The following is a 23,318-nucleotide window of genomic DNA, read 5'->3' as shown; positions in this document are numbered from 1 at the left end:
GACCTTAGGCATGTCACTTCATCTCTCTGTGCCTGAGTGTCCTCTTCTATAAATTTTACTTTAAAGTCCCTGAGAAGAGGGTCAGAGCTGCTGTGCCCTGGTGTACCTGTAGCACCTGGCACACAGCAGGCACTTAGTCCAGGGTGAGTGACAGAGGAAATGGAAGGAAGCCAGAGAGGAGATGGGGCCTGATCACAGCGCAAGAATTGAGAAGGCAGTAGGGAGCCATGGGAGGAATTTGAGCAGAGCTTCAGAAAGACGCCAGCAGGGCGGAGGAGGGCTTGTCAGGTGGGCTTGGCTAGAGGGCAGGAGACTTTACAGCTGGAGACGAGAGAGACAGAAAGGCTGGAAACAGGCTGGGTAAGGAGTGGGGGCTTGGGGACTCCCATCCCCCAAGACAGAAGCCAGTGAAGCGGTGGGTACAGACAGAGACGATAAGTTTGGCGTGGGACTTTGAGGGTATGAGACATCCGGGAAGGGGATCTGTCAGGGGAAGGTCCCTCACACTGGGGGCTCAGGACAGGATCAGGGAGAGAGGCCAGGTTCCAGAGTCATGCCCAGGGGTGGCAGTGGTTGCTGTGGGAAGGTCTTTGGTCCTGGCCTCCGCCCTCTGACTCTCCCTCCTGGTCACGCCCCCTGCCACCCAACAGAAACTGAAGGACGAGATCGCAGATGTCTTTGCCCAAATTGACTGCTTCGAGATTGCGGAGGAGAGGTGAGGTCCTGCTCAGGGGACCCAGGAACTGCCACGGTTGCTTCCCGAGGATGTCACACAACATAAATAAGCAGGGGCCATGCCTGGGCCCCAGGCCCTGGGGAAATCGGGAGTCAGGCCCGGGAGGAGGAAGCAGCCACTATGAGACAGGAACAGAGCGGCCCCTGACCCCGTCCCCCATCTGGGCTGTCCTTGCTTCCTCACTGGCCCTCTCTTGAAGTCACCCCAGCCCCCCATTCCCTCCAACCAGGGGCCTAGCCCCCACCGATCACTGGCCGCGAGCATCCTGGGATGAGCAGGAGAGAAGGGAAGCGCAGCCCCGAGGACAAGGACGAGGAGGCCATGGGCCTCGCAGGGACAGCAGTCTGGCCTGTGGCAGGGCCAGGGCTGGTCCACCTCCCCCGACTCCCACTAACAGGGTATCATCCACTTGCCCTTGCTAAGGAAGACCCCCACTGCTTCTGTGACCTGGGGCTGGACCCTCCCTTTTCTGGGCCTCAGTCTCCCCATTTGTGCAGTGAGGTTTGTCCCTACACAATCCCCTAGGGCCCCAGGACACTGATTCCTACGTAAAGTGTCCCAGGAAATTCCCACCCTGCCCCTGCACCCCTTAGATCTCCACCTTTCCAGCCCCACCACACACACACAGATCCCCTGTTCCAGACCCAACAATAACAACAACGTAACCCTTACAGAACACCTACCACCAGCTGTTTTCAGCACTTTAACCTTCCAACAATGCTAGGATGCAGATGGTAGTGTTACTTCCATTTTACAGTTGAGGAAACTGAGGCCCAGAGAGATGACATGACTGGCCCAAAGTGGCTCATCCAGCGAGCAGGAGAGCTGGGACTTACATCCAGGAGTCTGGCTCCAGAGCCTGTGCTCTCACCCCGGCCTCCACCTTTTCTTACAGAGGGCCCCTCTGAATGTTCCCCACAAGCACCTTTCAGCTCCCAAGAGCTGCTACATGCTGGGCCCATCAGAAGAGGCTGTTTTTGTAGCTTTTGAGATCCTGCATTTCTCTCTCTCTCCCAGTGGTTCTGATGCAGGGCCTGGGGACCCCACTTGGAGGCCCCCAGGAATGTTGGCTCCTACTGAGGACAGGGCTTTTGGGGATTTGAGGGGGTACCGTGGGGTCCTGTGGCAGTCCAGGCTGACATCCTCACATCTACAGCCGGATGGCCCAGAAGGAAAGGGAACTGTGCATCGGGCGCAAGAAGTTCAACATGGACCCCACAAAGGTAGGTGGTAGTGGGGGCCCGGGCCATAGGGAGGAGGGAGCTGCGTGCTGGACACTTTTGCGATGTCCTTTCATTCCCCTCAACTGACACAATAACCCACCTTACAGAAGAGGAAACTGAGGCCCAGCAGGACTGCGTGTCTTCTCCGGTACCCATGGCCAGTTGTGGCTGGGGGCTCTGTCCACTCCATGGCATAGCAGCGCCAGGGCATGAAGTCAGAACCAGCAGGATGGAGGAATCTATGACTCCTCCAAGTCCTTTCCCACTCTGGGCCTCTGTTTCCTCCTCTGTGAATAGGGCTTTGGACAGTAGGGCCCCTGGAGTGTCTTCCAGCCCTGTGCTCAGAGAGAGCCAGCCCTGCGGTCCTACCACCTGCCCCCTCTGTTGGCATCAAGCACTGGGGCTCAGGCCTGGGCTACTCTCCCCCCTCCCCTCCACCCCTATGGCCTCAGAGCCGCCCCAGCCCCACCCCTCACCTGCCAAGTGGCAGCTGGGCTCCCTTTCCTGCAGGGACAGACAGGGGAGCACCAAGCTGGGGTCCCTAGAAATTCACTGCTCCAGCTTAGAAGGCTGCCTCTTCCCCAGCACAGGCCCAGAGTGTCACGTCCCTTCACCTCTCACAGCCGCAGACCCTCGCACCCCTGCCCCCGTCCACACGGACCCACACACACTCACAACAACGCACATTCCAGCTGAGCAGCCGGGAGAGGCCACCGAGGAGTCCCTGGCACCCTCTGACTGCGGCTCAAAGCCCTCCACAACCTGCACCAGCTGTCTGGTCTCCAGGAGGATCAGGGACAGGAAGGAATCATCACAGAAAACGAGACCAACCCTTCCAGCTCCTAAGATTAGGATGACAGACTCTGAGAGCCTGGCTCGTGGGGAGAGATGTTTGTGATACTGGCAGGTTTCGATGAGGCAGTGTGGTCTGCTCCCATTTTTGTATAGAAAGGGAAGGAAGGTCACCACGATGGAAACTGGGCAGTTTCTTCCCCTTTTGAATTAGCTATTTTTCTAACTTTTATTCAATGGACCTAGGTTACTTGTATGAGAAAATGGAACACTGTTTTTGAATAATACAAGTTTCAGGGGAAAAAATAGAATGGCTGAATCATTGGATCTCAGAATTATGAATTCATAGAATCGTCGAAGCATATAATCAAATAACGTCAGGCTGAAGGGACCCTGAGGAGCACCTGGCATGAGCCTGGTTCATGGCAGGAACCCCACCTCTCTTTGCACGCCTCCCGTGATGGGGAACTCACCACCTCACAGAGGCAGCTTCTATTAAGAAGAGAACACACTTCCCAGAGCAGGCTGTGCTAACACCAGAAAGCTGGGCTGCAGGGCTCTGGCCACGGGAATCCCTCCCTCGCTTCCTCCTCCAGACTTGCTGCTGTGCAGGGGCTGCCCATAGGTTCTTTGTCCCACCTCCAGGGCATCCAATATCTCATCGAGCACAAGCTGCTGACCTCCAACGTCCAGGACATCGCCCAGTTCCTGTACAAGGGAGAGGGCCTCAACAAGACAGCTATTGGCACCTACTTGGGGGAGAGGTAAATTGGGGGTGGGGCCTTAGGGAGGCAGGAAATGAGGATATGCAGGAGCATGCAGGTGTGTGTATGCACAGGAAAGTGAGAGTGAATTATGTTAGGAAAGTCATAACTCCTAGGGCTTGAGCCCCCTCCAGATTCTGAACCAAAGTCTGCCTGTCTTCACTCATTTACGCAACAAATAAATTTTTTTAGTGTCTACTGTGTTCCAGGCACCATTCTAAGCCCTGGATTTACACCAGGGAACAAGACACACAAAACTGCCACATTCTAGTGGGGGAGACAGATCCTGACACATGTAAAATGTTAGAAAATGATTGTAATTTCTGTAGAATACAAATAAGGCAGGGAAGGGAGCCAGAGGTGCTGGGACCACAGGTCCAGGGCTGTGATTCTAAATAGTGTGGACAGGAAGGGTCTCAGAGAGAAGATGATGTTTAGCCAAAACTTAGAGGAGCTGAGGGAGAAAGCCATGCAGACATCTGTGGGAAAAGCATTCCAGGCAGAGAGAACAGCAGGTGCAAAGGCCCTGGGGCAGAAAGAGGCTCAAGACACAGCAGGCTGGTAAGACTGGAAGGGAGCAGGAGAGGGAGGAAGCGATAGGCAATGAGGATCTGTGGGAGGGTTGTGGGCAGAGTTGTGGTCTGAGACCACCCTTCTGGCTGGTGGATGGGGGTGGGGGGGGACTGTAGGGGACAAGGGTGGAGCTGGGCCAGGGAGCCAATGACTCTCGCCCAAGCTCCCCAGAGGACATTTCCCTTCCTGAGAGAGCTGGGAATGCAGGTGATGGGAGGCGCAGCCCTTCCTGATTAAAGAGCTGGGAAGAGAGAGGAACAGGAGGGAGGCCTGGTCTCTCCATCACACAGATGACAAAACTGAGGTTTAGGGAGGTCCGGTGGCTTGAATGGGCCACTCAGCTAGGAGGTAATAGAGGAAGGATGTGACTCAGGGCAGTCTGGCTCCAAAGTCAGAGCTTCCCTCCTGGGCGAGACCAATGCTGATGGTCCATGAAGGTGTGTGTGGTATGCGCTCAGTGTGCGGGAGGACACAGGGGTGCCCTCGGGGTGTGATGTGGGTGGGACAGATGTGAGCAGACCAGTTGGTGGCCGGACCCCTCCTCTCCCTCCACCACCTTAACCCCCTCCAGGAGCTGGGTGCCAGCAAGTTCCCAAGTGTGTCCCACCCTCCCTTCCTGCCCCCTCCTCCAGGGACCCCTTCAACCTGCAGGTCCTCCAGGCCTTTGTGGACTGCCACGAGTTCGCCAACCTCAACCTCGTCCAGGCCCTCAGGTGAGTGGTCCAGGGGGCAGGGGTCTGGCCCTTGGGTGGGGGCACAGCCTGGGAGGTTGGGGGCATCACTGTTCACATGGCTAACAGCACAAAGGGATGGGTGTAAAGAGGAGGATGTCAGGAGCAAAAAATTAACTATCCATAGTAACCGCCTCCTGGAAGCCGAGATTAGGTGAGATAATAGGCGTAGACTGCCTGGGACAGGGCCTCACTGGATACTTCTACTACTATTATCACATTATAGTATCATTATAACCGTACGTAATCATTATCATCATTATTACTTTATTACTGCCATTCTACTACTTTGGGGGATAGTGCTTGTTTTATTTTACTAATACAGTATGTATTGCACTTATTGTTACTTACTGTTTTCTAATTAAGATACTATTGTTGCTGCTGTTATTTTTACAACCACGGGAGGCAGTACAGTATATGGGTTAGAAGCACAAACTTTGGAGTCAGACTGCACAGCTCAAATCCCAGTGCTGCCACTCACCCCCAACCCCTGTGTGACCTTGGGCAAGTCACAAAAACCTCTTTGTACCTCAGTTTCTTCATCTGTAAAAGGGGGATAATAATAGTACCAACTTCATAGAGTTTTGAGGACTTAATAATAAAAGTGCTTAGCACTGGCCCATAGCAAGTGCTTAGTAAGTCTTGCTGCTGCTGGTAATGCCTGGAAAATTGGCTCCCAAGAAGGGGCATTTGCTCTGGGCTTTGAAGAATAACAAGGAGCTTTCAAGGCAGAAGAGGAAGAAGCCACCATCACCCAGGTGGTGTGTCCTTCTCTCCGACTCCCATGCTCTGTAAGGGAGACAGTTAGGGGGCTTGGGAGTCCCATATTCATTCATTATTCATTGATTCACTCAGTCATTCAACAAGCCTTTAGGGAACAGTTCCTCGGTGCCCAGGCCTGTGCGAGACCCACAGGAGCTGTAAGAAGAAGAGAGAAGAGGCTCAGCCTCACCCTCGAGACACAGCATGAAGCTCTGGAAATTGCCAATTTCCAGACATGGAGGGAAGCTTAGTTTCCAAGAAAGGGAGGCCCAGCCAGGGGAAGGCAGTCACCCAGAGTCCCACAGCCAGATCCCAGGGCCTAGTGGCCAGGCTAAGGGAGCCATAGAACCCAGGGCAAGCAGAGGCCCCCTTATGGGCTGAGGATGATGAGGCTGTCATCGGGGCTGGGATTCAGATGTGCAGAGGGAGCGCATGCTCAGTTCCCATATTCCAAAAGAAAAGGCATTTCTTGGATACCTCCTGCATGCTTGGTACTTGCACCTACAAATCCCACTTACTCTTTCCCATAATCCTACATGGCAGTTGCAGATTCTCCCACTTTAAGGATAAAGAGACCAAGTGTGGAAGGGGCAGGATGGGGTAGCCCCCACACTGCTGCCCATGAGCCCTGTTCCTCCCCCAGGCAGTTTCTGTGGAGCTTCCGGCTGCCAGGAGAGGCCCAGAAGATCGACCGGATGATGGAGACCTTTGCCACTCGATATTGCCTCTGCAACCCAGGCATCTTCCAGTCCACAGGTGCTGGGAGTGGGGTGGGTCCCAGGGTTCTGGGACCCCTTCAGCACTGCCAGGCACAGATCTGCCTACCAGGGCACTCTGGCCAGCCCACCCACTCAGGCTTCCCCCAAGTGCCCAGACCCTAGGAGCCCAGACTTATTCACAAGCCCTCCCTGAGCATCAACTTTGTGCCAGGCCCTCTGCTGGGTGCTTGTTTGGCAGAGCTGCCTCAGGACATGGTCCTTAGGAGAGAGAGCAGGAAATATGACACAGGGTTCTAAGGCAACAGCACCCCTGTCTGAGGGCAGGGGTGGGGGAGTCAGCATGTCCAGGATGGCTTCTCAGATGTGGTGGGGTCTGAATAGGGTTTTGCAGGATGAATAGGCGTTCTCCAGGAAGTTAAGTTTTCCACTCAACTTTTGGCAGGAGTTTCAGTTTGAACAAAGGCCTAGAAGCATGAAACAGCCTGGACAGGGTATAGGGGGCAAAAGGGCATAGAAGGAGATCAACAAAGGTCAGTTCTCCATACCGCTCTCTCCCAGGGCTAAGCAAATGCCCATGCGGAGACACCCAGAGGTCAGGGTGGGTGGGGGCCACCATGGCCGACTTGTCCTGGCCTCTTCTCTGAATCTAGAGGTATCAGAACAATAACCAATTCTGTTTATTACACAGTCCCTGTGTGCTAAGTGCTTCGCACGTGCAAAGTCATTTATTCCTTATATCAGCTCTGAGAGGTCGGTCGTAACCTCATCGCCTCTTGAAGCATGGAATACAGGCTCAAAGACATGAAGGAAGGGACGGATTTTAAAAACATCAGATTTGCATCACAGTCCAATTGATTCTTAATTTTGTGACCTTGGGCCTGTAACTTAACCTCTTTATGCCTCAGTTTCCTCATCTGTACAGTGGGGGTGGTAACAGTGCCTGCCTCGTAGGATGGTCATGGGGGTGTAAGGAGATTAGCACAGGGCAAGTACCAATAACGTTATCAGAGAATCATCAACGTTCTAGAACACGGAGCTACGTCAAAGATTAACCTCCTAATGTCACAGATGGGGAAGCTGCAGGTTAGGGGGGTTGGGTACTTTCCAAGATCAACCGGAGAGTTGGAGACACAGCTGGACTTCCCTGGCTCTGGATCCAGGGCCATAAAAGTCCCAGAGCAGCAATCACCTGCCTCCCAAACCCTCAGCCCAGCCTCACTCCCAAGCACATGAAAGTCTGAATAATGGCACAGGAGCTCGGGCTCCAGAAGCCCCACAATGCCAGGAGATTACAGAGCAGCATGTGATTAAGCCCTGAACGGTGCTGCCAACAATAAGTGTTCTCCGAGTTCCCAGCAGGCAGAGAACAGAGTGGGCAGGGGGCTGGAAGGACTCTGCAGGGAGGAGGGCTTGAGCTGCAGCTGAAAGACAAGGAGGATTCTAATGGGTAGAAAAGGGGAGGGGAGGGTGTGGGCTCAGCATGAGCAAAAGTGCAGGGGTGGGATGGAGTGGGGGTGGGGGTTTGGGAACAGGAGTGTGACAGCTGAAGTTTGTTTGGAGCGGGGAGTCCGGCAAGAGTCGGAAGTGAGGCTGGGCCTTGAATGCCATGCCGGGGGGACATGGTGGACTTTCAGGGTCTGGCCACTAGAAGTGGTCGGGTAGAGAGAGGAGATTGACCCACTGCCCCACCCACAGACACTTGCTACGTCCTGTCCTTCTCCATCATCATGCTCAACACCAGCCTCCACAATCCCAACGTCCGGGACAGGCCACCTTTCGAGCGCTTTGTGTCCATGAACCGTGGCATCAATGACGGCGGCGATCTGCCCGAGGAGCAGCTTCGGGTAAGAGGGCACAGCCCACCCAGCCTGGGTCCTGGGCATCCAGGAGGGCCCTTCCTTAGGTGGATGGCCAAAGAGGGGCTCTTCTGAGATAGACCACTCCAAGAGAGAACTCCACTAGGATGGACCACCCAGGATGGTGACTGTCCTGTTCTGAAAAGGGCCTTCCCAAGAGTGGCTCCCATCTTGAGAAGGATGCCTGGAGACAGACCATCCAGGAGGTCCTCCCAGCTGTAAACTTTTAGGGGACTCTGGGGAACCCCCATCATTCACACCTTCCAAAGAGGGTCTCCTCATGCAGCCTAAGACTATTTCCTGGAATCCCAGATTCTTAGCCTCTCAGTGTGTCAGGGCTGAAAATCCTCAGACTCCGTGCTGGAACCCCTCCCTCTTAAGAGGGGAGGGCACTGAAGTCTTCCACAAGGCCTCACATTAGCTCAAGAGCGAAGCAGGACCCAAGCCTCCTGTCTCCTTATCAAATAGTCCCCATCCCTGCCACAGGCCAGGCCCTGTACCCAGCACGGAGGACCCAGGAATGAATCAACCACAGATCCTGCCCTGACCAAATTCATGGTCTGGTGGGAAGAAGATATACATGTGAATTACAAACCTGCATGATTCATGCCATGCTTACTATGGGGATGTAGTTATGGAGACACAGAGCACGCTGCTGTCATTCTTCTGGAGGTAGAGAAAGGGTGCCATCCTGGAAAGCTCCACGGAGGAGGTGATTTCTGAACTCGGCCTTGAAGGTTAAACGGGAGCATTCCCAGAGGAGAAGCATGGAAAGGACATTCCAGAAAAAGGAAGAGGCTAGAACCCTGGCCTGGTCTGGTGGGGAAAAGGAAGGGTGTCCAGTGTAGCTGGCTGAGGTGTGGATATGTGGGGACAGTGATGGGTGGCAGGATAGGGCTAGAGTGTCCAAGGCTTCAAATGCCAGCCCCAGGAGTTTGCCTGTTTCCTATGGGCAACAAGGAGCCGGGAGCAGTTTGTAAACACAGGAGGGAGAGGTTCAGAGCCTGGCTTAGCCAAAAATGAATTGACACTTCATTCCAAGGACTAGAGATGCCCCAGACCTCAACAGAACTTCAATCCCCTCCATAGTCAGAGCCCGGCAGGGAGGCGGGGAAGGGCATGAACGCCACCTCCCAGCTTAGCACCCTGGATACCCCCTGCCTTGGAAACCTGGGGTGGAGCCTGGTCTGGGATGATTCTGGTGCCCCTCAGAGTTGGAGAACAGCCTCACCTTTACCCCACCACCTGCCTTGGTCTCAAGAGGAGAACATTTATCATGGAGGGGCTGCTACACAGAATGAGGGCTTGAGAGCTGGATAGAGATCGGGTCAAATCCCACCTCCCCCATCTGCCTGCTGGTTGACCTTGGTAATGACTCACTGGTCCACCATTCCCTCTACCAGGAGAATGGGGATAATAATACCTGTGTCACAAGAGCTGCTGTGAGCAGTAATTTTTAAAAATGTAAAGGGCAGAGCCTGTACCGGGTACATAGTACAGGCTCTGAATGGTGGTTTATGTCACTATTAAGAATAATTAATAATGAAAAAAGCAGCACTTAGTACAATGCCTGAATCATACAAGGCATTTGAGAATTGGTAACTCATCTCATCTGAGGTCCTCTGGCATGAAACTGGGCACGCCTTGTCTGGCAGGTAATGAGTTAATTACCTCCCAGCTCTAGTCCTGCTGGTCTCCCAGGTGCCACATTACTGCCTTCAGTCCCCTGAGAGCCTTCTTCAGCCTCTCCCTCCTTAGATATTTTTCCCATTTTAAGCCTTTTGTTAATAACAATGTGCTACATTTGTACAGAGCTTGTAACTTTCTTCTCAAAGGGCTTTAGGTCTATTATCTCAATTTTAGCTTCCAACTCTGCCTGGGAGGTCTGGGAAGGGTTTATTATCCTCTTCAGCAACCCAGCAAGGCAGGCACTGAGTAGAAAAAAGAACAGAGCTCCGGAGGCAGAGCCACATCTAGTCCCAGCTATCCCACTTTCTGGTTGTGCGACATTAAGAAAGTGGCTTGACCTCTCTGAATTCCCAGCTCATAGGATTAGTGTAGAAGTATGAGGTATTCAGCGACGTGCCTGGTGTAGTTGGAGTGGCTAATTAATCCCAAAGCTTCACAGGGCGTAGTCAAAGAGAACCACACAGGCCTGATCCTTGCCATCCATGGCTTTCACGGGCAGTGCGTGAGTTTGGGGGTCTTCTCGCCTCCTTTCTGGGCCTCATTTTCCCCGTATGTAAAGCAAGGACTCAGCTTTAAGCACCTTCAGATATTCAAAGTTTGCCACTTTGCAGAAGGGTTCTCCATGAAGCAACTCAAGCTGGAGCCCTGCTGAAAAGGACATGTCATGTAATGCTTTTATGTGGCCCAGTTTACAAAATTAAATCTACACAGATACATGAGCTAAAGAGAGGTCACCTCAAGGGCACACAAACCGTGAGGGTGCATGGGTGGGAAAGGGTTTGGAGAGGTGCACGGGGCCGGTGCAGGGACAGGCAGTTTGAGCAGGTCTTGCTCTGGCAGTCCAGATCGGGCCAGGGCAGAGTGTCTAAGAGGCTCAGGGCAAAAGTACAGGGTCTGAACTTACAAGGATGGACAATTAAGTCCCAGCTCTGCCCTTAAGGCTGTGTGACTTGGGTGCCAGCCTCTGTTTCCTCATCTGTGAAGTGGGCTGATGGCACTGACCTCACAGTAAACACAGTTGAGCCCTGGCACTGAGCAGGTACCTGGAAAATGCTGGCAGAGAAGCCCTTACCCTGAGAGCTGCCAGCAGAAGGAGCTAGAGTGCAGGACGGGAAGAAGGAGGGGACTACGAACCCCACCCTCTAGGGTTACAGGCGGAGAAACTAGGCAGGGTTCAGTTCCAAGCATCTTCTGCTGTAGGCAGACCTGGACCTCCTGGGGCCTTGTCCAAGATTCTCCATCAGAACAAACTGTGTACCGGGCACAGTTCTAGGTACTTTATGTTCGCATTAAGTCCTCCCATCCTCAGTTTACAGCTAACGACATCGAGCTCCAGGAGAGATAGCTGGCCGGGGTCTCATGGTGCATGAGGAGTCCCAATTTGAAGCCGTGTCTGTCTGACTCCAGAGCCCTTCCCTCTGCAGAGAGCAGAAGGCAAAATTTGGGGACAGAGGCCTTCCCAGGTGCCAGTTACTTCCTGGCTAAGGGAATCTCAATTCATGTCACTGAAAAGATCAGGGACCAATTTGTCTTTAGACCATCAGCTTCAGGTTTGGCTAGATCCAGGTGCTTAGTGACATCGGGGCTCAATGCAATGGCTCCATCTCTCAACAACCCTCTCCTCTATGTTGACTTCCCTCTTAAACACGCTCTGCCCAAGCTGTGGCAGAGCTGGCCCAGACTTCCAGCTTTCTTAGCAGCCCTGTTTCTCAGCAGTTTAAACTAAAGTCCCAGAATCAAGGCTTATGGGCTGGCTGGGAAAACATAATCCTCCCTGAACTGCAGCTAGCAGGATGAAATGCTCTATCAGCCAGAGGTGAGCCATTCACTCCCTCCTGACAACTGGGGGTCAGGGACAGTGGGTGTCAACCCCCCTGAGCAACCTGGACAGGAAGCAGGAGATGTGATTCCCCAGAGGAAGGCTGAGGAGGTGGGGGACAGACAGACACAGGGCTAGCAGAGTGACCGGGAAGAGGCTACTATATTTGTGCACATCCTCCCAGCCGGAAGAAGACAGCCGGCCCCATGGGTGGGTGGCAGTGGGTGCAGAGGTGTTTTCTTATAAGGGAAGCTGGTGTTTACAAAGTACAGGAAATGTGGATGAACTAAGCTGTTTTCTTGTGGGGGCAGAATATGCAGGCTGACAGGGTGACCGCAGAAGCTGCTGGGTCCCCCTGTGGGTTTTGTGGAGACCAAGGCCCCCTGTCTGACTCCTGCCTGCTTCTTTGCACCTTCCAAATATTTGTTGGTGCTGACAGTTTTGTTGGTGAGGACTTCCTGCCACAGGCCCTGGTCAACCAGCTAATGCCACCTGGGAATCCCCAGGGCCAGGCTGAGCCTTGGCAGGAGTGGGGTGTAGGGGCTCCCAAAGAAGACACTGGTCCCTGCTTTTCCCCACCCCCACACCACCACAGCCAGTCTGAGCCTGGGGACTTGGAATCTGTGCTTGGGGGACATGCTGGAGCCCCCACCTCCATCAAGCCAGGAAAACCTGCTTCTGGCCTGCCCCTCACTCCAGACCCTGAGCTCCCAGGTCAGAGAGGACCTTAAAAAACCAGCAAGCACCATTTCTAAAACTTTGGGAGAATAAAACAATACTTGTGAAAATTTTTATTTAAAATCTAGAGGAAACCATCAGAACAGTAGCACACACAAATGTGACAAAAGGAAATGATTTGATTATCTTAGACAACATTGCATCTGGTTTTAATAAGCAGAAATAAACAGTTCTGAATGTTTTTCCAAACACTTGGGAATCAAGGTAGGTTGTTTATGAGATATGATGCCTAGTGGCAGGAGATTCAACACACACAGAGGCGGTCTGGGGCCAGCATCCACACGTTGCCCACGGGGAGGTCCCAGCCCTGGCTTGCATACCCCAGTGACAAAGAGCTCATTACCTTACAAGGTTGCTCCTTGCATATTTCAGCAGCTCTTACTGAGAGAAAGTCCTCAATGGAGAATTGAAATCTGCTTCTCGGAACTCCCCATGTCCCCACCCCCTCAACAGGAGCCCATCCAAAAGACAGCTGCTTAGGATAGGGGACTTTGAGAGCCACGGAAGCATCCCACCTTGGGTCTCTACTTCAGCTGGGCCCCTCAACATGGAGCAGCCAATCCCCTCCTCCCCGGTAGTTACTCTGTGTCCTGCCAACCCAGGGTGCATCTGGAAGCCTCCACTGCAGCAGCTAAGCAGAAGAGGGTCCCTCCCCACATGGGTATTGCCTAAGGAGGTCCTTATTCTGGCCACTGTGCCCCGGAGAGTGGGGGGAGCAGTGCATGTGAGTCTGTGTGTCTGAGGCACTGACCCCCATATGCTCTGCCCTGGGGGACACAGTAGCACAGGGGAGGCATGACATGGTGTGGGTCAGGCCAGGCCCAGGGTGGGAAGGGGAATATTAATGGGCCCAGGGAACCAGGGAGGGTTTTCCAAAAGGGCCCAGGGACCACGACGAGCCAACAGGAGAGGAATGAGTTTGCTCAGAGGGTGAGTGACCTGCCCGAAGCCACATGGGCCAGGCTGGGCCCAGGCCCCAGACTCGGGTGGACTCACGGCCAGGTGTCCCCTCCCTTCTCTCGGGCAGAACCTCTTCGATAGCATCAAGAGCGAGCCCTTCTCCATCCCCGAGGACGATGGCAGCGACCTCACTCACACCTTCTTCAACCCGGACCGGGAGGGCTGGCTGCTCAAGCTGGGTGAGAGGCGACAGGCACAGGCCCTGACACACGCTCGTGCATGAGCAGCACACGCTGACACACTCAGGCACACGGGGCTGACACGTGCACATACGCTCACACGTGGCCTCAGGGTGGGGTTGGGAGTGTCCCGGGTCTGTCTGCCCCATCCACCCTTTCATCCATCGCTCTGTCCTGGGAACGAGGAGGCAGCGGGGGGATGCTGAGCTAGGGGCAGGATGCAGGGGCACAGACAGATCCGTAGACAAATGCTTCCCCTGCGGTTCTGAGTCTCTCCCCAGAGGGGTGGGGAGACGAGTCTTAGTGGAAAGTGCCATTTGTTCAGGACCTACTAAGCATGGGCAAGGTGCTGGACCCTTGTACAGCCCGGCCTTCAGGTGGCCTTTGTGAGGAAGCCAAGGCTCAGTGAAGTGAGAGCATCTGTCCGAGGCCACACAGCCAGCAAGGGGCAAGTTTGAGGGGCAGAGGGTTGGTGTCCCTGAAGGAAAGGAGGGAGTGCAACAGGATGTGGCTCAGGAGAAGCCTCCCCCAGATGACTGGGGGCAGGGAGGGCCCCCACCCTGCAGGGAGCCACAGTGCTGCATGGGTGCTGCTGTGATGGGTGCTGCTGTGATGGGTGCTGCCATGTGAGTGCTACTGTCGTGGGTGCTGCTGTGATGGGTGTTGCCATGGTGGGTGCTACTGTGGTGAATGCTTCAGTGGCAGCAGCTGCAAAGTCTAGCAGGAGAACCGCAGGACCCAGCCCTCTGCCCTGCCTCCTCCACACACACTCCTGGAAGCCTCCCCAGAAGGGACAGCCCAGCCAGGGACAGTGGCCTTCCAAGGCAGGTGAAGAAAGACACCTCATGCTGAAGCAGGGGCCATGGCCTTGGCAACCTTCAGCATGCAGAGCCTCCTGCACTACTGTATACCAAGCATCGGGCCAGTCCTGCCCAATCCCCCCAGATGCCTGTTGGAGCCCTCTGTTTCTCCACGCCCATGCCCCATTCCGACCTTGTCCTACAGGCCACTCAGCCCCCTGTCGGCCCCAGCCCCTTGCTCTCAGCCCCAGGGAAGCCCTCAGTGACAGATCCCAACTCAGGCAGGGTTCTCCTGGCTTCAAACCTCAGCTCCCACACCCATGTGCTGAGTCAGGCTCCTCAGCTGCAGTGTCCATGGCTGTAAGATGGGGACAGTCATCCCTGGGAGGCTTAAATGTGGAGCAAAATAGCCAAAGATTGGACTATGGAACTGGGACTCTGGGGTTCAAACCTCAGCTCTGCTGCAGGACCTTGGACAGATGACTTAACCTCTCTGTGCCTCAGTGTCCTCATCTGTAAAGTGGGGTTAACAATGGTCCCCTCCTCAAGGGTGGTTTTGGGGATCAGTAAGTAAATGTTTTTAAAAACCTCTAGAACAGTGCCTGGCAAATGAAAGATGGACTGCTTAGCACAGTGTCAGGCAGGGCACAGGCTAAGGGCTGAACCAAGGAGTGACCACAGCCAGAAAGACCAGGGACTGGCCAGGCGCCGTTCCAGGGCCTGATCATGGAGGAGCCCCGAGTGTGTCCGGTCAAGAAGTGCAGGGGACACCTGGGGTGATGGGACCTACTAAGGTTTTTGTGTGAGGAAGGGACAGATGTAGGGGAAAGTATGGTGGGTGAGGGGCTAGGGGGCTTGGTGGGGGACCAAGCGTCAGTAGCCCAGGAGGAGGAGGCCTGACCTGCTGCACTACTGGCCTCTTGCAGGGGGCCGCGTGAAGACGTGGAAACGGCGCTGGTTCATCCTGACCGACAATTGCCTCTACTACTTCGAGTTCACCACTGTGAGCAGGGGTCCCAGCAGCCTTACCCTGCCCCTACCCTTCTCTCAAAGCACCCTTCTCAACCCCCATTAAGCAATTGACTAACAGAGCTTGAGACCCTTTAAGGCTATTCATTCTGCCTCCATGCCCATTTTACAGATGGGGAAAACTAAGGTACAAAGAGGAAGAGGGGCTCGGCTGAGGTCCAAGGCAGAGCCTCGGCTTAAAGTTGGGTCTCCTAACCCCCAGCCAGAGCTCTTCACATGCTGCTCCCCTCCATGGCTGGACAGAGTCTGGGAAGATGGGCACACTGCTCTTTAAGTCTGGGAAGCCCTCCAAGTTGACTCCCTGCTCTCGGCCTCACAGCTCCATTTGCTGACCCTGACCTTCCTTCCCCTACAGGACAAGGAGCCACGAGGAATCATACCCCTTGAGAACCTCTCAGTGCAGAAGGTGGACGACCCCAAGAAGCCAGTACGTGTCGGGGTGAGGGGCCCGAGGCCAGAGCTGCTGGGGAATTTCCTAAACAGGGTGGGAGAGGGTAGCCAGGCTGGGCTCCCCAAGAGTCTGGGCCATGCCCACCCCATCCCACTTTCTGTGTGGCCGGGGCTCCCCTCCTTCTCCCTCCTGGAGCCGTGGACCCTGGGGATGGGTCAATATTAACAAAGGGCATGGTCTCAGTTGTCTTACAGAGCCTGACTCTGACTCTGGCTGGGTGACCTTGAGTAAGCCCCTGCTCCTTTCCAAGCCTCAGTTTCTCCATCTATCACATGGAGATTTTAGAGAGAATGGTGGATTTAGGCCAAGCCTGGCACCTGGCTAGTGCTCAGTGTGGGTAGTAGCAACTCCTGTCCCCTCCCCTGTCATGGGAAGCAGGCCTGCTGGGGATGGGGGTGTCCTGCTGGGCATGGGTACTGCCCAAGTGTCTCCTCCACCCACCCCTGCCCCACCCTCACCTGGCCACCTTCCCACAGTTCTGCCTGGAACTCTACAACCCCAGCAGCCGGGGCCAGAAGATAAAGGCCTGCAAGACGGACGGCGACGGGAAAGTGGTGGAGGGCAAGCACGAGTCATACCGGATCTCGGCCACCAGCGCCGAGGAGCGCGACCAGTGGATCCAGGCCATCCGGTAAGGGGTGGCTGGGCCGTGGGGACCCTGCTTCTTTTGGGTCTCATTTCCTTGTCTGTAAAGGGGGCTAAACTCCGGAATCTCCCTCCTGTTTCTGGCAGGCAAATCCCTTCCACCCATATTCCGTGGGCACTTCCTGAGTGCCTGGCACCACACCAGGTCCTGGGACTCAGGGGAGGGAGAGGCCAACTTCACAGGGTTGAGGGAGGGTCCAACCAGGTGCTGCATGGAAGCGCTTGCCCAGCACCTGGCACTCAGCAAGTGCTCGCAAATGGTGCTCTTGTTAGCATCGCTGTCCGAAGAGGCCCTGGGAAGGACCTGGTGGAGGTGGAAGGGCCAGTGTGGGCACAGACAATAGGGCCAATCAGTGCGTGGCCCACCTAGACAGCATCCCGGGATCCAGGCGAGGCTGGGCAGTGTGGGGGCTGAGGCTGCAAGGCCATGGTCGCCATGGTGACAAGCTTTGTTTCTCTTGGAGGCAATGGGGAGCTATAGACTGGTAAATAGGGAGGGGTGTGGCCAGGTGAGAAAGGCCACCGAGTCAGGGCTGATTCTGAGGTGCCAATATGGGCGATGGAGGGAAAGATGTTGTCATCACCGTCCGGGTGAGAGAGGCTGATGTGGCCACTGAGTAGGGAGAGAAGCAGGGAGGGCATGCCTGGTAACGGGCAAGATGACAAACTTTCTCAGGGCCTGTGGGAGACATTAGCAAGGCAAGACCTTTGGGAGGAAGACAGGACTGGTCGCTGGGCTGGGGACCGTGTCCCAGGGACTTGCGGGGTCTTTTCACTCCGGCCTCACAATAGCTGTGACAGGCTGCCAGGCCAGACCCATTCCCATCTCCATTTTGCAAATGAGGAAACTGAGGCCCAGAGAGGGGAGGGACCTGCCCAGAGCCACACAGCTGGTAAGGGGCCGGTCTGCTGGCTGCACCCCGGGCTGTTTCCACCTCCTTCTGAGAGTCTCTATCGGGAACCTGAAGAGGGGCCCAGGGACACTTTGAGGCAGAATTCCAAGACTCTCAGCTTCTGATCCAAAGCTTCACCCTCACTGGCCCTGTGATGGGATCTGGGCTAGGCTAGCAAGGCCGGACTCACCTGGCTCGGTCCTTGTTGGGGTCAGCTGGCCCTTCTCCTGTGATAGAGCAGGCCGACACCTCCCTGGGAGCACTATGTCCCTAATGACAATCCCTGGGAGACCAGACCCCCTTGATGGCCAGTCCAGCCCTGAAGTCTCTTCTATTTTCATTCCAGAGCCAGCATCACCCGCGTCCCCTTCTATGACCTGGTCTCTGCTCGGAAAAAGAAGATTGCCAGCAAGCAGTGAGCTTCCTAGGAGGTGGTGCTGGGGGCCTATGTCCTGGGAACCAGGTGGCCTGTGGTACCTGGAGACCCACATCCCCAGCACAGACATCCTCACTCTGCCTAGTTACTTGGTGCTGACCATATTTGGGGAAGGAGAGCTCAGCAGGGTGAGTGGGAACCTCAGAGTTCCCAGAGTTGCAATGTGGCCTCCTGGCCCTCAACATGCAGCCACTGCCAGGAAAGGCCCCAAGGACCCTGCCCTAAGTCCACTACAGTAAAGGGAGAGGAAAGCAGCCAGAGAGACCAGCCCCAGAACCCCGCACTCTGTCTTCTCGCTGGATTTCTGTGTCCTCATCTCTGAAATGGTTCTTTGCATCTGAAATGCTGTCAGCCTTCAAAGTAGGGGAGGCCCCGTGGGCTCCCTGAGAGCTTCCTGCCCGTGGCCAGGTTCCTCCTTCTGCTCAGGGGACAGGACGCTGCTACAGCGAGCCCCTCCCCTGTCCTCAGACTGGGCTTGGCCCTCCCTGCCTGAGCAAGGCTCAGCACACACACAGCTCAGACCCACAGACAGGACCCCCAGGCACCAGGAGCCTAGGAACCCAGACCCCACAGTCTCCGTCTGACTCACTGTGTGCCCTCTGCCAAGTCACGCCCCTTCTCTGGTTCTTGCAAAACTGCAGTATTTGGACTAGAAATGTCTCAGCCTCTGTTAGCTCTGTGCTCCAGCTTCCAGTTGGAGATGACAGCACTTGTCACTGAGCAGGGGCAGACTCTGGATGGAAGAAGGCTGCTGGGGGGAGGAGGGTGGAATGGCCTCCACCCTCAAGGATTCCATTTAGGGCAAAAGAGCAGGTGGGACCCTTCAAGGAAATGACAGAGCATCGAAGACAGATGGGACTCCGGCAGGATGGGTGCTACAACAAAGAAGCCAAGAAGAGTGAGCTTACGGGCTGTGGTTACTAGGAGGGCTGCATGGAGGCAGCGGCTGAGCCAGCGAGCAATGCAGGCTCCTGCTTGGAGTGGCAGAGTCTTGGCCACAGCTTCCTGCTAGACCAGCAGTCCCAGCATCCCAAGACCCTCTGCAGCAGCAGCAGCAGAGTAGAGCTGACTTCCCAGTACTCGGGCAGGCAGTTTTGTCTCCAAGGAAGCCTGGCCTGGAGGAGGATTTCACTAATCGGCTTTTTCTCAGAAGCTCTTCTCACCCCCTCACACGGGCCCCGGGAGAGCCCCTGGAGGGAAATTTCTTGGCAAGGGAGCAGAAAACGGGGTTTCCTCTGCCCCACGCCAGCCTGAGTGGGTGAGGGGAGCAGGTGGATTCCCAGGAGGAACAGCAGCTCACCAGGCACCCCCTCCCCCCACACACACGTGCACACCTTCACGGGGCCAGGATGGAGTGGCTGCCTTGTGAGGTGGTAAGATCCCTGTCTCTGGAGGTGTGCAAGCACCTGGTAGAGATATTGCACCAGAGAAGGGCTGGGTTGGGCATCTGCAGAAGGAGGCCTTGCTGGACATATGAGGACTTCCAGACTCTTGTCAGCCTGTGAGCTGAGCCCCACCTCTGCTGACCCATTTGGCTGGTGAAGGGGCAGCCAAGAGTCATGGAAGGAACACTGGGATGGGAGTCAGGGGGTCCGAGGTCCTCTCCTGCCTCTGGCACACACTGGCTGTGTGATCTTAGTCCACTCCCCTCTCTGGTCCTCAGCTTCCTCCCCAACACTGAGCTGGTGGGATCAGTGATTTTCTGGGCATGAGTAGATGTTCTGGGAGTCACAGAAAAGAGAATAAAACTCATGATCCAACTCATGAGTGGACTCTGTGCCCTTCATGATCTATGTGCCATCCTTGACCCCACCCTGGCCTTTCACCTTCATCCTTTTCCCACCTGAGGGGAGGAAGGCCAGACAGGGAAGAGTGGGTGCTCAGAGGTCCTGGAACCTCATCCTCAGGACACTAGACTGCCATGCTGGACAGGGAAGCCCTCAGGGGCTGGACTTGCAACAAGCCTCCCTCAGAGCACAGGCAGGGGTGGGCTGGTTCTGCCAAGCCCAGGGAGAGGCAAAAGAACTTTCCAACAGGCAGCCTTGTCCAAAGATGGAAAGAGCTGCTGCCTCGGGAGATAGGTAATAAGTTCCCTGTCTCTGGAGGGATGCCAGCACAGGCTGCTCCCATGATCACTGGTGGGTGACAGAGGAGCTTGAATTCAGTAACCTTCATTCATTCATACTTCCCACAAATATCTATTGAGCGTCTACAGTATGCCAGGCACTGTTCCAGGCACTGGTAGAACAAGACAGCACAGCAAAAGAAACAATCAACAGAGTAAAAAAACAACCAACAGAGTGGGAGAAAATATTTGCAAAATATACATCTGACAAAGGATTAATATCCAGAATATACGAGGAACTCAAAGAACTTTACAACAAAAAAACAAATAACCCAATTAAAAAATGGGCAAAGGGGCTGAACAGGCATTTCTCAAAGGAAGATTCATGAATGGCCAACAGACACATGAAAAAATCCTCAATATCACTCAACATCCGGGAAATGCAAATCAAAACCACACTGAGCTACCATCTCACTCCAGTTAGGATGGCTAACATGCAAAAGACTGAGAACGATAGTGCTGGAGAGGTTGCAGAGAAAAAGGAACTCTTATCCACTGTTGTTGGGACTGCAAAATGGTACAGCCTTTATGGAAAATGATATGGAGGTTCTTCAAACAATTACAGACAGATCTACCATATGACCCAGTGATTCTACTGCTGGGAATATACCCAGAGGAATGGAAATCATCATGCCGAAGGGATACCTGTACTCCAGTGTTTATTGCAGCTCTATATGCAATAGCCAAGATCTGGAACCAGCCCAAATGTCCGTCATCTGATGAGTGGATAAGGAAACTGTGGTACATCTACACAATGGACTACTACTCTGCTATAAAAAAGAACAAAATACTACCATTCACAACAATATGGATGGACTTAGAGAAAATTATATTAAGTGAAACAAGTCAGGCACAGAAAGAGAAATACCACATGTTCTCACTTATTTGTGGGAGCTAAAAATTTATAAATAAATAAACACACAAACAAATAAAGGGTGGGGGTGGAGGGAAGAAGACAGAATAACCACAAAAATTCCTTGAACTATTTAAGTGAAGTGCACAGATATGATGGGGGGGAAGGGAGGGGCTGGAGAGGAACAGGTTAAAGGGGTACGAAAATCAAGTACAATGTATTTTGAGATGTAAAATTAATTAAATTTTTTTTAAAAGATGAAAGAATTGATAAAGGGAAAAAAAGAATCCCTGCCCACATGGGGCTCACATCCTGGTGGTCCTGAATTCTAGGACTCTAGGCAGCCCCCTTACGATATGTAGGGCACCAAGGTCACCCCCACGCCCTAACCCAGTCCCCTGCCTGAAATTCCACCATTGGAGTCACTCCTTGAAGACCTTAAGGAGCTGAACTGGTTGACTTTACCCACACATTCTTTCATTCAGCCCATGCTTATTGAGCACTTACTATGTCAGTGTCCATGCTCACAGCCAGGGATCCAAAGATGATCAGGACAAAGCCCTGGCCCTCAAAAGGAGCTCAAGTCTAGAGGGAGAGACAGGCATGAACACCCAGTTACAGCTCAGGCTGATACATGTTGTTACAGAAGGGGCAGTGGGGGGCTGGGCTGGGCAGGGGGCAATCTAGGGAGGCTTCTCAGAGGAGGAGCGCCTTAGTATTGGCAGCCGGGCCTTTGAAGGTACACACACCTGATAGTGCAATGAGCTCACCTCATGTCTGCCCCACACTGGACTGTGAGGTCCTCGGGGTAAGGCTGTGCACTAACTCAGCGCCTGGCACATGGTAGGTGCACAGTAATTGTGGGTTCAACTGAAGTTAACTGATAAAAGGCCCTCTGGGCCTCAGCATCAGCAGGTGCAAATGTCTGGAGGCAAAGGGAACCATAAGAATGCTGGTGCTGCTAAGGGATGGGGCGTGGCCGGAGAGGCGGGCAGGGCCACATCACAGTCTGAACTGGCCGAGTCCAGCTCTGACTTACTGGCCCAGGCCCCAGGCCACCTTACCCTTCCCCGGGCAGCCTCTGCCCACCTTCGCCCCATTCTGCCACTCCCCACTCTGGGCAGCAGGGGGCTCCCACCACACGTGGATGAGCAGTTCCTATGCTACAGGAAACAGGCTGCCAGGCCCGGCTGTCCCTTGCAGGGATGGGGCCCCTGTCCAGAGTAGAGCCCCAGCCTGGGCATCCTAGCGGGGAGGCACCTGGTCTACTAGGGCCTGTGGGCTCAAGCAGCCCAAAAGACACTCACGGACATAGATGAGCACGAGCCTCCTTCACCCTTCACACTGGGCACCACCCCTGCCCAGCCTGGAGTCGGGAGACTCACGCTCTTGTGATTTCTGGCTGTGGGACCCTGAACTAGTGGCTTACCTTCTCTGGATGTGATTTTCCTGCCTGAGGGGTTGGGCCAGATGAGTTCCATGATACAGACCTTTAATGGAGACTTCCACGTAAAAGGGGGTCTCGGGCATGGTTACAATGCAGTTCCTGCCATGGGAGCAATGGTGCTGGGTAGAGGCAGGGAGGCAAGTGCCACAAAAGCCACTTCCTGTGAGAGACCACAGCGGGCAGCAATGAAAGCCACCCAGAGGGCCTGGGTTCAAGGCCCAGACCTACCCTGTGTTGTAAGCAAGTTTCCTAAGCTCTCTGAGCTTCAGATTTCCCATCTATAAAATGGGAATCATTAAATATATGCAAAATGCTTAGAATGGTGTTGGGCAGCTACCGGGGTCATGTGAAGTGCTGCTGTTATTATCATCATCGTCACAAAGCAGACTGTGCACATGCTCTCATGGAAATACAGAAGAGGCTGGCACCATTGGAGGAGGAAAAATTCACAGATGAGGGGCAGGGGGTGGAGATCTGGGCAGAGGTGCCTGTGAAAGATAAGTCAAGTGGAGGCCTGGGCCTTCCAGCCAGCCAGTGGGGTCAGTAGGAGGCAGAACAAGGATGCAGGACGGGCAAGGTGTTTCTAGGACCCCCTTGGGCCCCAAACACAAGCCCAAGTGACCAAGCAGATGTGAGGTGGAGGGAGACCGGGTGCTAGCAGGGGCTGAGCGGCATGCACAGTAGTGCAATCCCTGCATCTCGGAGGCCGCAGCTCTGACTGCATGAAGCTCTGACTCGGGCATCCAGTAACACAGCAGCTGAATGGAGGACATCCCAGCACAGGGAAGGACAAGCCTGGCACAGGATGCCCTGGGGTGGAGTAGGAGAGGGCAAGGGGGTCTCTAAGGAGGCAAAGTGGGCCCCTGTCAGGCACCAGGGAGGAGTTCCTCCATCCTGAGGCCTGGTACCCAGAGCTGGCGATGGGGCCCTGCACTGGATGCCAGGGGGCAGGAGACGAGGGCTGGCAGCCTGGAGTAGATCGGCAGGTGTGTGAGACCTGGAGAAATTGATTTATTAGGGACGGTGAAAGGAGCTAAATATGTTTGTCGGCTCAGTGACGACTCAGGTGTTCCCCAGGGGTCTGCAAGGGTGAGCACC

General features: G+C 54.5%; 1 protein-coding gene across 1 annotated transcript in view; it reads left to right on the top strand.

Moving 5' to 3' along the window:
• CYTH4 (cytohesin 4) overlaps nucleotides 1-17,778 on the top strand; it is a 29,033-nt gene extending 11,255 nt beyond the window's left edge. The window contains exons 3-13 of the mRNA XM_063075375.1: nucleotides 651-715; nucleotides 1,893-1,959; nucleotides 3,397-3,515; nucleotides 4,721-4,801; nucleotides 6,225-6,337; nucleotides 7,996-8,144; nucleotides 13,430-13,541; nucleotides 15,268-15,344; nucleotides 15,726-15,797; nucleotides 16,298-16,452; nucleotides 17,706-17,778. Of these exons, the coding sequence (XP_062931445.1) occupies nucleotides 651-715; nucleotides 1,893-1,959; nucleotides 3,397-3,515; nucleotides 4,721-4,801; nucleotides 6,225-6,337; nucleotides 7,996-8,144; nucleotides 13,430-13,541; nucleotides 15,268-15,344; nucleotides 15,726-15,797; nucleotides 16,298-16,452; nucleotides 17,706-17,778 (1,083 nt within the window). The remainder of the gene's footprint in view (nucleotides 1-650; nucleotides 716-1,892; nucleotides 1,960-3,396; nucleotides 3,516-4,720; nucleotides 4,802-6,224; nucleotides 6,338-7,995; nucleotides 8,145-13,429; nucleotides 13,542-15,267; nucleotides 15,345-15,725; nucleotides 15,798-16,297; nucleotides 16,453-17,705) is intronic.
• The last annotated feature ends 5,540 nt before the right edge of the window (nucleotides 17,779-23,318 follow it).

This window comes from Cynocephalus volans, chromosome 12 (genome assembly GCF_027409185.1).
Source record: "Cynocephalus volans isolate mCynVol1 chromosome 12, mCynVol1.pri, whole genome shotgun sequence".
In the NCBI taxonomy this organism is placed as follows: Eukaryota; Metazoa; Chordata; class Mammalia; order Dermoptera; family Cynocephalidae; genus Cynocephalus; species Cynocephalus volans.
The sequence above is the reverse complement of the archived record's forward strand: the minus strand, read 5'-3'. Positions and strand labels throughout refer to the sequence as shown.